The sequence below is a fragment of the Leopardus geoffroyi genome, chromosome X, assembly GCF_018350155.1.
Source record: "Leopardus geoffroyi isolate Oge1 chromosome X, O.geoffroyi_Oge1_pat1.0, whole genome shotgun sequence".
In the NCBI taxonomy this organism is placed as follows: domain Eukaryota; kingdom Metazoa; phylum Chordata; class Mammalia; order Carnivora; family Felidae; genus Leopardus; species Leopardus geoffroyi.
In genome coordinates, this window is record NC_059343.1 from 97,345,486 (window position 1) to 97,363,411 (window position 17,926).

The 17,926-nt window shown below is 39.8% G+C and overlaps 1 protein-coding gene across 9 annotated transcripts in view; it reads right to left on the minus strand.

Annotated features, from left to right (window-relative positions):
- KLHL13 (kelch like family member 13) overlaps window positions 1-17,926 on the minus strand; it is a 205,091-nt gene that overhangs the window by 3,203 nt on the left and 183,962 nt on the right. For all 9 annotated transcript variants that reach the window (XM_045473080.1, XM_045473077.1, XM_045473078.1 and 6 more), the window contains 2 exons: window positions 8,333-9,128; window positions 1,057-1,170 (listed from right to left, as the gene is read on the minus strand). In XM_045473080.1, the coding sequence (XP_045329036.1) occupies window positions 1,057-1,170; window positions 8,333-9,128 (910 nt within the window). The remainder of the gene's footprint in view (window positions 1-1,056; window positions 1,171-8,332; window positions 9,129-17,926) is intronic.

Consider the following 17,926-nt stretch of genomic DNA (forward strand, 5'->3'; position numbering starts at 1 on the left):
GGGTGTAAATCATTGAGTAGCGGAGCATATGATTTCCTGGATGGCTCTCGCAATATAATATGCCGTAGTTGCTCATAAATTTAACACCAGAAACCTGCCAATCACACACTCCAGGCCTTTCACTGATCCTTCCTGATTACAGATTTCATAAGGCAGCAGCGTTCAGAGACTCCGACCCCAAACGTCACCTTAACGCCTCTGTTCTCTAATAGTGTAGCTGCTGGCCTGGCACGGGCAGGCTCTCGGGATGGGAAGAAAGTGGCAAAAGTCGACCATGTCAGGGCCAGACGAGAAGAAGCTGCCTACCAAAGTAAAATGTCAACACCCGAGGTGAGCGTTACGTTAAAATGAGACTCCTTTCTAAATTCGACATAAGGACGATTTCAACACCAACAGTTTGAGAACGAAAGTTGTTACTGGAGCAACTTGTAGCTGTTTTAGGATTTGTTATCAGAAAAATATAAGTGCACGTCGCCAACACATAGGTAATCGGCACAGAATTATTCACGCAAGGACATCACAGTAGAATCCCATGATAATGCTGAAGACAAGGGAAAAACACATTATCGGGTACACTAAATGACAGAATGAACATCATTATGCATTATAGGTACATCAGAAGCAAGTTTATGCACAGTACAGATTGCACGTTATGCAATGATATATTTCATCATAGAGTTTAGCTAAATGTAAAATCAAAACGAATTAAGTATTGCTACGGAGAATATGAACGGGGGTTGTTAGAGTACAGGCTTTATTAGAGAGAGTAGGGAGTATGGGGACTGGAAGGCAAGCTGGGGAAGCTGAATGCTTTCTAATTTCTTCCAAGTCAGGTATGTACAGCAGGACTATTTTGCTCTTAGTCTTATGACCTTATAAAATACCGAAGGCATCTATATGCAAATACAAACACACAACAGATCTTCTCAAATAAACATGAATTATACTTCGATTATCCATTTTTTCTGGATTATTTTTATATACTATATGGAAAGATGGTGACATGGTTAAAAGTGTATGTGTTATGTTAATTGCATCTGCATTAGAATTGTTTACCTGAAATATACATCACTCCTCCATATACGGTTCCAGCATGGCCATAGTGGGGCTCACTCATTTTGGCAACGTAGGTCCACTCATTTGTTCTTGGATTGTAACACTCGACTGTGGCTGTTGTTCAGGGGGAAAAAAAAAAAGAAGAACAGACAAGGAAATCGTGTATGAGTTCAAATTTAGCAATTCATTCTTTTTCCTTTTAAGTTGAATAATAAGAATATTTAAACAACCGATCCATATTTCTTATAGGTATGAGATACCCTTCGGGGACCTCTTTTTTTTACTCATTGAGATTGTATGACTGAGATGAACCCTGAATACATTTTACATTAGATACTTATGTAATAATCTAACACATTTCTGTCGCTGCAGAAATTGCTAGGATTTCTTTGCTTCTAGTAACTTGTTCCATCTTTATAATTTGACATGTCTTCCATTTCCTTCCTCTAAATATGTGGAAGATGAGAAAATCATAAGGGAGAAAAAAAGCCAGTTCTTGGCCCCCCTGCTGATCCACCATCTAGGAAACAAAGGTTAATAGATAGGGAGCAAAATTTGAAGTTCAGAATGAACATGTATGCACACTGCCCGGTGTATGTTCTGGCTACCTATTGCTTTATTTTATATCCCGACTACAAAATAGACACTGACAATAATTTTTCTACATTTATACATTAAAGCCAATATGTGCACATATCCAATATCATTGTAGCCAGTAATGCTTTTATTGGAAGATGACTGGAGACATAATACGAAGTTAAGATTTTTATCAGGGGCACTTCCTTTCAGTAATAAATTTATTATCTTTAACATAAAGTGTTTCGGAGAAGCGGCCTCAACTTATTTAAATATCAATCTGTTATAGCCTCAAGAACAGACCAATCACGGTCCAGACAGATAGAAAACGTGATCCCTTTTCAAAGGCAGAAAGAAATGGGGCTGTTACGAGGACTCTGGTCAAAAACACCAAGTCTAGGGTGCCTGGGTGGCTCAGTACAGCATGCGACTCTGGATCTCAGGGTGGTGAGTTCGAGCCCCACGTGGGGTGTAGAGATTACTTAAATAAGTGAAAGTTAAAAAAAAAAAAAAAAAGCCCAAGAAAACAGCAGCGCCTGGGTGGCTCAGTTGGTTAAGCATCCAACCTTTGGTTTGGGCTCAGGTCATGATCTCCTGGTTTCGTGAGTTCGAGCCCCAACAAACAAATAAAAAACTTGAAAATTTTATATAATTTATTACAGACGCTGCCAGTTGCCAACCCAACTGCTTGCCTCCCCCGACGCTGCTTTTTTCTCAGGAACAGAACCACAACACTGCTCACGGAAGCACTATGCTAAACTCAAAATTCAAATTAGCGGGTTCCCTTGAAGCTGGAGTTGACCACATACATGATAGAGTACTAGAGTACTGAACTGATTAATCATCCTTTGAACAAGATTTCCTTTTTTTTTTTTTTTTTTTTTCAACGTTTATTTATTTTTGGGACAGAGAGAGACAGAGCATGAACAGGGGAGGGGCAGAGAGAGGGAGACTCAGAATCGGAAACAGGCTCCAGGCTCTGAGCCATCAGCCCAGAGCCCGACGTGGGGCTCGAACCCACGGACCGCGAGATCGTGACCTGGCTGAAGTCGGACGCTTAACCGACTGCGCCACCCAGGCGCCCCAAGATTTCCTTTTTAAAACACATTTTGTTTAGTTCATTTATTTCTTCTGAGAGACAGTGTGCAAGCGAGCAGGGGAGGGGTGGAGGGAGGGAGAGAGACAGAGAGGGAGAGAGAGAGAGAAGGAGAGAATCCCCAGCAGGCTCCCTGCTATCAGCGCAGAGCCCGATGCGAGGCTTGAACTCATGAATCGTGAGATCATGACCTGAGCTGAAACCAAAAGCTTAACCGACTGAGCCACCCAGGTGCCTGAAGATTCCCTTTATTACAAAGAAAATAACGTTAACAATAGGCCATCCTAAATAGAAAGAGCGAGAGATTCACTTTCTACTCCATTCAACATTACACCACTTCTCACATCCCTTTACTGATCGCCTTTTGCACTGACGTGGGCTGTACATTTTCAGTCTTATTTCAAAGGCTTTTACTCTTCTCATTTTGATCTGCTCTCTTGGTGGTTTTGTTCATTGCTTCAGGCTTGGACCCTCACCAACTCTATCCCTTCTAAACCCTTCCATTAAGTAGCCAGGTCCTGCAAACTCTTTCCCCCAAAAGAGGGCTATTGCCATAACGAAGGACAAGCTAAAACTAACTGTTTACTCCGAGACTGGTTTTGACTATTTGTAGTCACTAGACGTCTTCTCTAATGTTCATTTCCATTCGCCTTTACCATGACTTTCACTTAATTGACAAGCACAATCCTACTGAACGTACGTTATTATCTCTCTCTCTCTCTCTCTCTACTTACAGAGGATCTACCATATTGATTGGTATTTGGCATCAGCAAAGTAATTAATGATAGGGTTTTAGCTGATAAAAGAAAGCCATCTAATCACACATCCTATCGGTGAAAGCGTTTTAAAAGACTTCCTGAGATCATCTTTTCCACCTATTTGATGTCAAAGATAGGCTTTACCATAGTCCTATGCTTTCTTTAATGAAAGATGCTGCCTTGAACTTGGAAATTTCTAGAGTGTAACAGTCTTTCCTTATGTCTAATTCCATCTATTCTGATGGAGTTTCCATGAGTTTTCTCTTACTCTTTTTGGACTGGAGCTGGCACTTGAACAGCTATTCGCTCTTCATGATTATGAAAACTTTCCCATGTAGAAAAATAACGCTGTGCTTCTGTCAGTGAATTAATTGCATTTTTTCCCTAATAGAGGTTATAAGAATCCAGCTATATTTACCACCAGTAATATAATAGCTATGGAATACTTCATCATCCCTCAACTTTCCATCTTCTGGCTAAATAATCCACTTCCCTTGGCTTTCCCCATCATTTAATATTTACTGCCAACCTATAGACTTTCTCCAGGAAGAATTGGTGTCGTTCTTAGCAAAATCCATACTATTTGCTTTCAAAATAGAAGACATCTAATTAAAAGTGTACACACACACATGCCCTTATTTCTATTTTCCGTGTTCACAAGGCAGTGAGATAGAGGTTAGTGCCCAACAACCTTGACAGGGGGAGGGGGCAAGGGGTGATGCAAAACACAAAGCAGCGGTTCCATCGCGGGGTCGATGAGCGGGAATGGCAATGAATTAGTTAAGTTCTAGAATGGGGCCAGCAAATTAGAGCCGTAAGCCAAATCCAGGATGCTGCCTGCATTTGTATGTCTCACGAGATAAAAATATGAATGGCTTTTACCTTTCTAAAGAGGTGGGGGGAGACATCAAAGAGAAACTACTTTGTGGCATACGAAAAATATGGAATTCCAACGTCGGGGTTCCTACATTAAGCTCTAGGGGAACAAAGCCTCACCCGTTTGCTTATAAATCGTCTGTGGTTGCTTTTGTGACAAGACAGCAGAGGTAACGAGCTGACAAGATCCTACGGCCTACAAGGCTGAAAATATTGACTTTCTGGCCCTTTACAGACTTTTGCTGACCCTTATTCTAGAGAATCATCTTCAGTGACCTGGTGGCCTGCCACTTAAATTAGAGACCTTCTCCAACTTAAGAATTACATGTAGGTTGCTTTACTTCTCATAAATCATCAAAGATTCCTATTTTCTCAGGTGAGCCTACTGGAGTCCAGAATCGGTCCCAAGAGATGATGTAGAACTTGCTTGTTCTTTTTGAGATGAGGAAAGAGATTAACCCTGGATAACCACCAGAACAACAATGGATCCCAGACAGGGGGGTATGGTCTCCAGAATCTTAGAGTGCCAGCTGGCGATGGGGTGTTTAATGAACAAAACTGCAAATCCGTTAAGGGATAGGGAGGCATTTGATAAATTTCAGTAACTTTATTGTGCATTTATTTGAAAAAAGAACCTAACACGTTTTCTGTTAAGTTTTTTCAGTATTTCAAAGCTTGACTTATTAATATTGAACAGAAGCGCAAGATATCTGAGCTGTCATCTCTCTCTTCAGTATAGAAAACCTCAATGGAAGATCGATCTCTTGTATGACATAAATTTGGAAGATGCCAGAAATAACGGACTCCTCTTTCTCGTAAGTGACAGCTGGTCTAAGCTTCACGTCATTTCCAATTGTACCTGGTGTCACAGGAAAGCAGCATTTCTAAGGAATTATATTTCCCATGTGCATTAGTAGTATCTTTTAATGTACTATATAGGTTTAGGTCCATACACTCCACGAAGGGATTTTAAAAAGCCAAATGTGGGGCGCCTAGGTGGCGCAGTCGGTTAAGCGTCCGACTTCAGCCAGGTCACGATCTCGCGGTCCGTGAGTTCGAGCCCCGCGTCGGGCTCTGGGCTGATGGCTCAGAGCCTGGAGCCTGTTTCTGATTCTGTGTCTCCCTCTCTCTCTGCCCCTCCCCCGTTCATGCTCTGTCTCTCTCTGTCCCAAAAATAAAAAAATAAACGTTGAAAAAAAAATTTTTAAAAAAATAAAAAGCCAAATGCATTAAAATGACCGAAAGTGTCTTGTAAATGCTACCCCTGGTTTCTTTTCATAATTACATATAGGCAATGGTCATTGTATATATGAAGAATAAATAATATACTGGTACTGATGAACCTATTAATTTTTTTTTAAGATTTTATTTTTAAGGAATCTCTATCTACAGTTCTGAGACCAAGAGTCACATGCTTGGTGGGCCTGGGGGGGCTCAGTCGGTTAAGCGTACGACTCTTGATTTCGACTCAGGTCATGATCTCACGGTTCGTGGGTTTGAGCCCCATGTAGGGGTCTGCAATGGCTGTGCAGAGCCTGCTTGGGATTCTCTCTGTCTCCCTCCGCTCTCTGCTCCTGCCCTGCTCTCTGTCTGTCTCTCTCTCTCACACAAAAATAAGTAAATGAACTAAAAAAAATTACTACAGACTGGCTTTGCTGGGTATGCTGACTTTAAGGAAACCAGTCATTTTCCACAAAAGTTTACTTACTTATAGATTATGGGAGGTAATGTCAAAGGAAAGACATATCATTGGCCTTTAAATGGAATTTGAGTTGTTTCTTGGTATTGAGGCTTTGGGTCTATATTATGACGATACATGTACTTGCGAAAAATGCAGTTTATGAATTTAGATAAAGATGGGCCTAAGTTTACCATTTAGAGGGGGAATATTTAAGTCATTATCCTCAGGATGAAACTTTGGGAGATTGTGATTTTAAAGCCTAAATATAATCAAAGAGTTACTATGAATTTGGAATAGCCCATGAAAAGCAGGCTTCTTTTTTACTTTCAAACTGCAACACAGAAGGCTATTTTTAATAAGAGATAGAGGGTGTGATTTCTGAAGGTCACGAGCAAGGAAGAGGCCGGTTGCCCGATGAGGATAACATGGCCAGAGCTCAGAAAAAGAAAGCCTCTAGCTTCCTGGTTTTATGGAATGACTCTCCCTGGCCCAAAGATTATAAATTCTCAGAAGAATAAGGCCTCCAATTAACACTAGGAACAATACACTGAAAACTTCCTACTGACAGGGGTGGGGACATCAGTGGGCAAGCACTATTTCCCTCGAGAAAGAGGTTTTGAAATGACCGCTGACTGCCGGGATCGAAGACCTATCATTTGTAAACTTGTAAAGATTATCCGAGACCAGTGGTTTTCCCGAGAAAGCACCAAGTGACTAGTTGCAGCTTCTGGATATTTCCAGACGCCATAAATGTAAAATACCAGAACAACATGAAAATAACTTGTGTGGCGTGACTGAGGAGACCTGAAATGACAATTCTACACTGAAGGATACTAATGCCTCAAATGCTTTTCAAAGTCGGATTCCTGGGGGGCGCCTGGGTGGCTCAGTCGGTTAAGAGTCTGACTTTTGGTTTTGGCTCAGGGCATGACCTCACGGTTCGTGAGTTTGAGCCCCGCGTCAGGCTCTGCGTTGGCGGCAGGGAGCCTGCTTGGGACTCTCTGTCGCTCTGCCTCTCCCCTACTTGCTCATGTGCTCTCTCTCACTCTCTCTCTCAAAAATAAATAAATAAACTTGAAAAACTCTGATTATTAAAATACATTGGGGAATCTGTGTGGTTCATGATAATGACACCTGAAGTCCAACCATTTGGAAAGCCTGGTCTTAGAAAAAATATCACTACGACAACAAAAGAAGAAATCAAACTGTGGGTAGGAAAGGTCAGTGACATTAAGACATCACGAACAAGAAAGGGCTTGATAAGCTGGAAAGTGTAAGAGCTGAGAGCAGTTCTTTTTGCCTCCAATAAACAGCTTGTTCTCAAATCCATTAAGCTACTTTTTATTTCTTAGACTACAGAAGAAAAAGATGCTGATAATTGCTGTGAATTTATCCACAACCAATGCCAACATTTTTCACTTCCCCAGCATTACAGAGCCTGGGACGCTGGTCAGCTACAAGGACTCAATTCATAACCGAATAAAAGAAGGATGGCAAAAAAGGCCAAGCAATGATGGTAATGACAGGTACGTAAGGCGTGACAGTAAATGTGGTCTTCCTGACTTCTTTTTGGACAGCTATCTCATTCCAATTTCATCTAAAATTGTTCACCGTACTTGTGACCAATTTTAGATTTAGGGAGACAAAAAAGTGGCCATCAGTTTTAGCGAAGAAAGCTGTTTGGTATTTCACCAAGAGAGAATGGTTTTTGAAACGAATAGTCCCAGATCATATTACTCAAAGTAAATAAACTTTGGGTAATGTTGAACTTTGTACATTTAATTGATAAAGAAAATGACCTTACTATGTGGTCTGGGATAGGGTAACAGATTGTGTAAAAGAAGAAACAGTCACAGTGGGTCCTCTGTAGGGAAGGATTTGAACCTGCTCACTAAAATATTATGTGGGCTTTTAAAAATGGAAAATAAGGAAACGTGCCAAAATTCTGTCTGAGATTCTATCAGAATTTAAATTAGCAGAATATACTGTGTAGTTATACTGTCAAGGTGAAAACCATATATACTGCCAAATAAAATATTCTGCAACATACTGATATATTTCTAAGATATAATTTGTACCCTGGCCAACAACATACACTCGGATTAGGCATGCAGATTATCTCTGATATTTTAGGAAATGATAATAATAATAATTTAGAAAAACAGTTTAAATGAAACCCTAGCTATGTCTTTGCCTTTAATTTTATGGAACTGCTTGTTTTTATGATTTAACAAGAATTTGGGGGTAAAGAAATTAGACTCCATGCTCAACATAAATGCGCACACTTACGCAGTTCACCAGCCGCGTTTCGCCCGCCGACTGCATACAGGTATCCTTTGAGGGCACTTAGGTGGAAGAAGGTGCGCTTTTCATTTAAAGATGCAACTTGCATCCATTTATTGTAGCGAGGATCAAATCTGAAGACTGTATCGACCGCCGTTTTTCCTTTCGTGTCATAATTACTCTGTCCGCCGACGACATAGAGGAAATTTCCAATGACGGCAATGCCATGCTGGTACCTTGGGGCATCCATGGGGGCTAAAGATTTCCATTCGTGGGCCTTTTCATCATACATGCGCAATTCCTTGCTGACAACCAGCTGCTGCCTCAGAACTCCTCCCAGTGTGACCAGATGAGTGGTGTCAGAGCGAATGGCAGTCCTGTCTGACTGCATCACTGGCTGCATATACGGCATCATTTGGTAATTGCTGGCTTCCAAAAGGAGATTCACGCACGTGTTGTCAGTTCTCATGAAATCCACGGTTTGCACATAATTAATGAGCTCCTGTGGTGTCATCAGTGGAAATCGTATGTTCTTCATTAATTTTGCAGCAAAGTCCATCCGAGGCTCTTCCAGGCGTAGCCAGCGACAGGTGGCCTTAAAAAGCTCGAGTTCAGTGCAATGCTTAAGGCTATTACTGGAAAGCACGAAGGCAAGACGCTCAAAAGGGAGTTTTAAGAACTCCCCGGTGCTCAGCAATGCGGGAAAATTCTTCAAGACAAAACTGTTGACGTATTTATCCACTTCTGTCAGATTGTAGGTGTTGGCGATCCGACCAACTTCGACACAATTGTCTAAAGTGACCTGTGGAATCAATAAACAATATTAAAATACTACTATTTTCATGACACTCACATCTGGATAACAAAAATACCTGTTTAGAATAAGACTAAACTGAGAATTTTACTGTCCATATAGATGCAAATAAAAATTGTTATCGAAATACATTAATGACCTAAAGAGAATTCACAAACCACCAATCCATTACAAAAGTGACAAAAAGAAAATTATCTACAACGCATCGACAAAAGAAAGGTTAAAAACCATGTGATCATTTCAACGGATGCAGAAAAAAAGCATTTGACAAAGCACAATATCCATTCATGATAAAAACCCTCAACACTGTAGGTTTAAATTTTTTTTTTTCAACGTTTATTTATTTTGTTTGGGACAGAGAGAGACAGAGCATGAACGGGGGAGGGGCAGAGAGAGAGGGAGACACAGAACCGGAAACAGGCTCCAGGCTCTGAGCCATCAGCCCAGAGCCCGACGTGGGGCTCGAACTCACGGACTGCGAGATCGTGACCTGGCTGAAGTCGGACGCTTAACCGACTGTGCCACCCAGGCGCCCCCAACACTGTAGGTTTAGAGGGAACATACCTCAACATAATAAAGGCCATATGTGAAAATCCCAGAGCTAACATCATACTCAATGGGGAAAAACTAAGAGCTTCTTCCCTGAGATCAAGAACAAGACAAGGATGTCTACTCTCACCACTTTTACTTAACATAGTACTGGAAGTCCTAGCCACAGTGATCAGATAAGAAAAGGAAATAAAAGGCATCCAAATTGGGAAGGAAGAAGCAAAACCTTCGATATTTGCAGAGGACATGATATTATATATGGAAAACCCCAAAGACTCCACCAAAAAACTACTAGAACTGTTGCAAAGAACTACTAGAACTGTTCAATGAATTCAGGAAGGTTTCAGGATACAAAATCAATATACAGAAACCCACTGCATTTCCACATACCAACAATGAAGTAGCAAAAAAAAAAAAAAAAAAAAGAAAGAAAGAAAAGAAAACAATCCCATTTACAATTATGCCAAAAATAATAAAATACCTAGAAATAAACTTAACCAAGGAGGTGAAAGACATGTACACTGGAAACTATAAAACACTGATGAAAAAACTGAAGATGACACAAATGGTAATATATTCCATGTTCATAGATTGCAAGAACAGATACCGTTAAAAGGTCCATACTGCACAGGGCAATCTACACATTTAATGCAATCTTTATCAAAATGCTAAGAGCATTTTTCACAGAACTAGAACAAACAATCCTAAAATCTGCATAAGACCCCAAACAGACAAAGCAATCTTGACAAAGAAAAACGAAGCTGGAGGTATCACAATTCCAGATTTCCAGTTATCCTACAAAGCTGTAGTGATCAACACAGTGTGGTATTGGCACAAAAATGGACACACAGATCAACAGAACAGAATAAAGACCGAAAAGTGAGACCTGAAACCACAAAAATCCTAGAAGAGAGCACAGGCAGTAATTTCTCTGACATCGGCTATCGTAACATTTTTCTAGATATATCTCCTGATGCAAGGGAAACACAAGCAAAAAAGAAACTATTGGGACTACCTCAAAATAAAAACTTCTGCACAGCAAAGGAAACAGTCAACAAAACAAAAAGACTGAATGGGGAAGCTATTTGTGAATAAGATATCCAAAAAAGGGTTCGTATCCAAAATATATAAAGAACTTACACAGTTCAACACCAAGAAAACATAGATAACCTGATTTAAAACATGGGCAGAAGACATGAACAGATATTTCCTCAAAGAAGACATCCAGATGGCCAACAGACACATGAAGAAGTGCTCAACATCTGTAACCATCAGGGAAATGCAAATTAAAACCATAAAGAGATATCACCTCAAACCCATCAGAATGGCTAACGTCAAAAACACAAGAAGCAACAAGTGTTGGCAACGATGTGGAGAAAAAGGAACCCTCATGCACTGTTGGCCGGAATGTAATCCAGTGCAGCCACTCTGAAAAAGAGTATGGAGGTTCCTCAGAAAATTAAAAATAGGACTACCATATGATCCAGTAGTCACACTACTGGAAATTTACCCAGAGAATATGAGAACACTAATTTGAAAGGATATATGCACCCTGTTTATTGCAGCATTATTTACAACAGCCAAATTATGTAAGCAACCCAAGTGTCAATCAATAGATGAATGGATAAAGAAGATGTGGTGTGTGTGTGTGTGTGTGTGTGTGTGTGTGTGTGTGTGTGTATACACACACATATATATACACATATACATATATCTATATGGATATACAGATATATAGATATACAATGGAATATCATTCAGCCATAAAAAAGAATGAAATCTTGCTATCTGCAACAACATGGATGGGTGTAGAGAGTATAAAGGTAAGCGAAATAAGTTAGTCGGAGAAAGACAAATACTGTATGATTTCACTCATATGTAGAATTTAAGAAACAAAACAAATGAACAAAGAAATAAAGAGACAAACCAAAAAAACAGACTCGTAACTACAGAGAACAGATGGTTACCAGAGGGGAGGTGGGCAGGGAAATGGGTGAAACAGGTGAAGGGAATTAAGAGTACTGAAACTAATATAACACTATGTCAACTATATTGGAATTAGAATTTTAAAAAAAGAAAAGTGGCAGACACATATTTATTGACTATTGAAAAATAAGGAAAATTATCAAAATCAGTAGATTAGAAGTTACCGTGAGAAACAATGTTATAACTTGACTATGGCCAAAATAATTCCTTTTCTCTTCGTGGAAATGTGTGTTCCCTCTCAAAAACATACTAACAAAATTCTGGCTAGATGGAACTTTTGGAAAAATAGAGGGTTATTCTATTACGGTTCATCTCAATCCATCTTCTCAGTCATGATTCCTAAAAGTAACCTTGCTAGCAAATCCACAAACAGAAAGTCTCTAATACAGGATCTCTAGATTTCTCTTTCATGTAAAGAGTCAGGATTCATTACCGTAATTCATTTTGATCCCTTCAAAAGTTATTGTTCCTAATAAAGGTAATTTAATAAGGCAATCATTCCTAGGGTGAAGTTATTTTCACATTATTTATGCAGAAATACAAGGAAAGGCATCATTTTCATGAGGGCTGGAACAGGTGTTGTCTCCCATCACATTTACTCATGCAGTTCAGTTAGTTTCTGGTGTCTGCGATGATGGCTTTGCAACATAGTTTCCCTGGGCCATTTTCTTCCTCTAGCATACTCAAGCTGTGCCTGGAGTCAAAATGAGCCCAGAGAAGTCTCCCCTGGACAGATCACAATATAGCAAAGATAGAAACTTCCAGAAAAAGGAGACAAGTGATGGAGAGGCTCGTCTTCAGCAAGAGCTCTTGCTGAAGCTTTAATAACTGGTCAGAAGGGAAAATGGGAAAATCATATCAGCAAATGTTATGCAAGGAATAAATCACTAAAACAAGCCTGCCATACAACTATCTGTGTGTGTATACAAACACACAGGCAGGTCACAGGCAAAGGACTCAAAGGTTTTCTCTTAATTTTGTCAGTGTGTGTGTTCACATATGTCACGTAAACTTCACTGACATACCTGTATTGTTACCAGATTGGCAGATGATTAAGAGAAAATTGCCTAATCCTTCTATTATCCTTTTATTTAAAAGCTGAAATGAGACTGAAGTAATTACTTCTCTGCATAAAATATCAGCCCCGCTGATACATTATCACAGAAAGCTCTAAGGTTAACACACACACACGAGGCTATTTTCATAGATTTATTACTCAGGAAGAATTTTAACAATTTGCTTTACAGGAATCTCCAAAAAATTTTAATTGCTTATTAAACTTAATAGCTATATATTAAAGAATACCTAAAACAGAACTGTAACACAAAAGAAGAATTAGGAAAAACAAATTAACAAATTATGGGCCTTTTGAAAGACACAGTTTAACACTGTTCAATACCTTGGATTTCCAATGTGATTAATAAAAAGTACATTTCAATCCAATTGCAGGAGTGGCAAGTTGGCAGCTTATAAAATTTTTCATTGTGTAAATGAAGTTACAGTTATTAGTCACTTGCCCAAATCACTCCGGGTGGCAGGAATTAACGTCTGGGGTAACGAATCTACTTTCCGAGTCCGGAAAGGAGTAGCCCTTCCCCAGAGCAAAGGTAATTTGCACCTTTGAACACATTTACTAGCAGGGATAAGCAAAGGTTGGTGAGAACGTAAAAATGATTCCCAAGTTTGCAGATTCTCATCATGAGTGATAGGATTACAGATAAAAGCAACAAGAAATGGGTACTTCAAGTAAGCAAAATGACGTTGTTGCTCACCAAATAGAAGGCTAAACGGATAGCCTACAAACCAAGATTAAAAAATTGAAACTGAATTAGAAATGGGATCAAGGTATTTAGTTCCTTTCCCATTTCCCACTTCGACTTCATCCAATAAGAAAATAATTACTGGGGCGCCTGGGTGGCGCAGTCGGTTAAGCGTCCGACTTCAGCCAGGTCACGATCTCGCGGTCCATGAGTTCGAGCCCCGCGTCAGGCTCTGGGCTGATGGCTCAGAGCCTGGAGCCTGTTTCCGATTCTGTGTCTCCCTCTCTCTCTGCCCCTCCCCCGTTCATGCTCTGTCTCTCTCTGTCCCAAAAATAAATAAACGTTGAAAAAAAAAATTAAAAAAAAAAAATTACTAAAACAACAGCATAAAAAAAAAAAGCCTGCCTTTTATTGAAGGGCATTTGGAAAATATCTTCTATATATCAGTATGCTCAGATACAGATACACAAGACTGCAAAAGACCTTGACAGACCACTAGGATATACAGAAAGCTGTCTAGTCTTTTCTTAAAAATTACCAGAGAATGATATTTCATAACCTTCCAAATTGTCATCTTCTTAATTTTTTTTAAGGTTTATTTATTTTTGAGAGAGAGACACAGAATGTGAGCAGGGGAGGGGCAGAGACAGAGGGAGACACAGAATCAGAAGCAAGCTTCAGGTTCGGAGCGGGGCTCGAACTCACGAACCGCGAGATCACGACCCGAGTCAAAGTCAGCCGCTTAACCGACTGAGCCACCCAGGCGCCCCCAAATTGTCATCTTCTTGATAGAAGGACTAAGCATTTTCTATACCCCACGTACAACCGCTGTCACGCTGTGGGCATATAACAAAGGTTAAATACTATAATTATTGGCAATATACAAATTAAAGAAGTGATGATAGAGACAACTAAAAATAGAATAGATTTTGAATTGATATAGAAAATTACTAGACCCTTAATTTTTTTTTTTTTAACGTTTATTTTTGAGACAGAGAGAGACAAAGCATAAACGGGGGAGGGTCAGAGAGAGGGAGACACAGAATCTGAAACAGGCTCCGGGCTCTGAGCTATCAGCACAGAGATCGACGCGGGGCTCGAACTCACGGACCACGAGATCATGACCTGAGCCGAAGTCGGCCGCTTAACCGACTGAGCCACCCAGGCGCCCCCCCTTATTAATTTTTAAATGCAACTCAGACAAAAAGTATGGAATAGAAAATTGGTTGTTATGAAGTGCATGTAATCAAAGCTCAAATAATTAATTGTAGACTATAGGGATTATAGAAGCAAAGTCTAGAATAACAGTAAACAATGTAAGCAGACCAAAGTGATGGAATAATGGTAAATGATTTTTGGAAAAATACACGATTATTCAATTATGGTTCATTTTCATCAACCTCTTAGTCATGATTCTTAAAAGTGCTTCAGTTAGCATATACCCAAACATTTAGCCTAGATAGTATTAAATAATGGATGTGTGCAGTAATGTAACATTTAATGAAATTCATGTATATATTAGAATGCATTACATCTTGAAATATAAAATAGGAAGTTTAAAGCTTATTTTAAAAAAACAACTCATAAGTAGAAAGGACTCTAATTTCATCTGAATATATAACCTGGCCCGAATTCCAAGGAAGAGTTATTACAGACATGAATTCAAATATACATTAGTGTTTTAAAGGATATAGAAGCAAAAAAGGACAAAATTTTGCAACCACTTATGAGAACCACTAAAACTGCTTTTAAAATAATCAAGTGCACATTTCACTTGCCTTGATATAAAATATTATAAATTCTTCTATTGCAATCAAACAACCTTCATAGGTCACCCTAAAGGCAGTTCCAGGCATCAGAATTTTCAAAGTGCTACTCTCATTAACATACTGTCCCTCACTGCGGCTGTATTAAATTGTTCAAATCACACTCGATGCACCCAAACATTTCACTGCCATAATATGATATTTTAATGACAGGGTTCATCAGAAATCAGAAATTCATCAGAAATCAGATGTTATTCTGTTGAAGATCGGTGTGTTACACACATAAACTTCCACTTTGGAAAAAAGCAAAAACTAAAACGAGTCTCTGCTTTTGTAACTCTTAAGAAAAAGTGCAAAGACCAGGGAATTAGCTGGCAAATTTGGGCGGGGGGGGGGGGGGGGAGGGGGGATGCTCCTCAGATAGTCCATGCGCCAAAGCGTCCTTGCTGCTGTCTAGTTTATTAAAATGGCAGCCTGGCGTCAAATACAACCACTGCAGAGAGAGAATGCGTGTCCACACACTGGGAAGAAATCAAATGAGCGACTGAGGGGGACAGAGGGTGTAGGAAGGACTAGTATTTGGAATATTTAACACCCAGCCCAGTCTGGGTATCCGTAAATGAGAATAGATGCTCAACCACACACAACCGGTACGTGGGTATCACTTGCCCAATGTCAGCCGTGACAATAAGGGAGTCGAGATTGGTTTGGTGCGGGAGGGGAGGAACGGTTTCGATTCATTGAAAAATTATCTATATGAGTTTTCCTCTAATTTGCATTAAACCTCCCCAAAGGCAAAAAAGAATTATCTGAAAAGACATGTTAATTTTTATGGGTAAATCCAATTTGGATCAAATAAGGAATGTGAAATACAAGTACCATACAGGAAATTCGTACATCAAGAAGGATATTCCCAAAGCTTGCTGCTGACGTCATCCCATAATAGTAAAAGAAACTGTCTTTTCCAATAACTTTTTCTGATTTCCTTCATGTTTCCCTTGAGAGAACTCCTTTACTCTGCCTTTTGCCTCTCCCACATGGGCGCCTTCGTTTTCCACGGTCGCAAACTCTCTATTACCCCCGGTAGCCTCCATAAAAAAACCTCTCTACGTTTCATTGTGAGCTTCCCCACCCGGATCAGTGATGATAAATGTACAAGTGGAACCAAGGCTATACATGCATCAAGGAAAAACAGCAACACAACTTTAAAACAATGAGCTTAAAGAAAGAGTATCACCAAGTCGAAAGCACAATGGCATCTTCGTTCTCTGATTCAATACGCTTTTATATAAAAAGAAAATGGTTCCTTGCTCACCTTCATTCGGGTTTGTTTATTCTGTATAATTGTATATTTCAATTGTCATATTGCCGGTTCAATGACAAACGTCCTGTTTCAGCAACCTTACGTTACAAATTGGGTTTTGTGGGCTGGCCTGAAATCCTCCGTAACAGTGGTTCCGTGGAGGCAGATGCGAGATGTTACAAATTCCAAACAGCAGACAAATGATAAACAAAAAATTTAACGACAACCTGTGTGTAAATCAGGGAATGGCCGCACAGCATTTAGCATGCTGTAGTTACAGAATGTCGTAAAGACGGAAATGAATGCCATTTCTAGGCATGTAACTAAACAGGTAATTTTCCCTTGTCTCCATGATATCGGAAAGCAAATGTTTTTAAGTTTATTTATTTATTTTCAGAGAGAGAGAGAAACAGCGCAAGTGGAGGAAGAACAGAGAGAGAGAGAAAGAGAGAGAGACAGAATCCCAAGCAGGCTCCGCACTGGCAGCGCAGAGCCCGACGCAGGGCTCGAACTCACAAACCGTGAGATCGTGACCTGAGCAGAAATGAAAGAGTTGGACGCTTAACCAACTGAACCTCCCGGACGCCCCGGAAAGCCAATGTTTTTAGAAAATTTTACCTACTCCGCTTTGCATCCTTCACTGTTATCCCTTTGTATCCATTTCATAGTTCTCTTTTCTACAACTACCAGGAAAGTAACATAGCAAGAACAAAAGCACCTGAGCCTATAAACTACAATAGTCATTAACACCCTAAGAGAAAAGCATTGCTGCGAAGGATGGCAAAGCGGGGAGTGGTTCTTGTTCTATGGAGCCTGATGCTCTGTTCTAGAACACTGGTGTTTTTCTATCTCACCAAAGGCGAGGGTGGTTTTATTGTCGTATTTAAAGTTATCACGCAAAACTAACATAAAAACGCTTTGTGAGTTATTTGCCGAGTCACATTTTATTGTACCACTGCTCCTTCTCACCCACACAAACAATTAAGAAGGGGATAGACCAGAGTTGTATCGGAAGTTGATTTTTCTTTCTAAAAGCTCAAGCCTAAGTAGTGTTTTGGTTACGTGAAGTATAATCCCACCACATCATTAAAAGCATACACCTATTCGCTCAAAACCTTTGGTTTAAGCACGCAATTCTTAAAACATGAGACCATCCTATGTAAAAATGATCCATAAAAGTTAGCTTGTGGGAGAACTCAAAACAAATCTACCGTTGAAAAATACACTATCTAGAAACTTCCAAGGACTACTCTTGCCTGATCCACTTGATTGCTGAGAAGGAAAGAGGAAATAAATAGAGTAAGGCTGAACATTTGACTAAGAAATGGAATGCATGAAAGAAGGGATAAGGGAAAAGTTGGATTTTAGATAATCCTTATGCCAATAATCGACCAACTGTTCTCAAAAACTATCATGGATTCT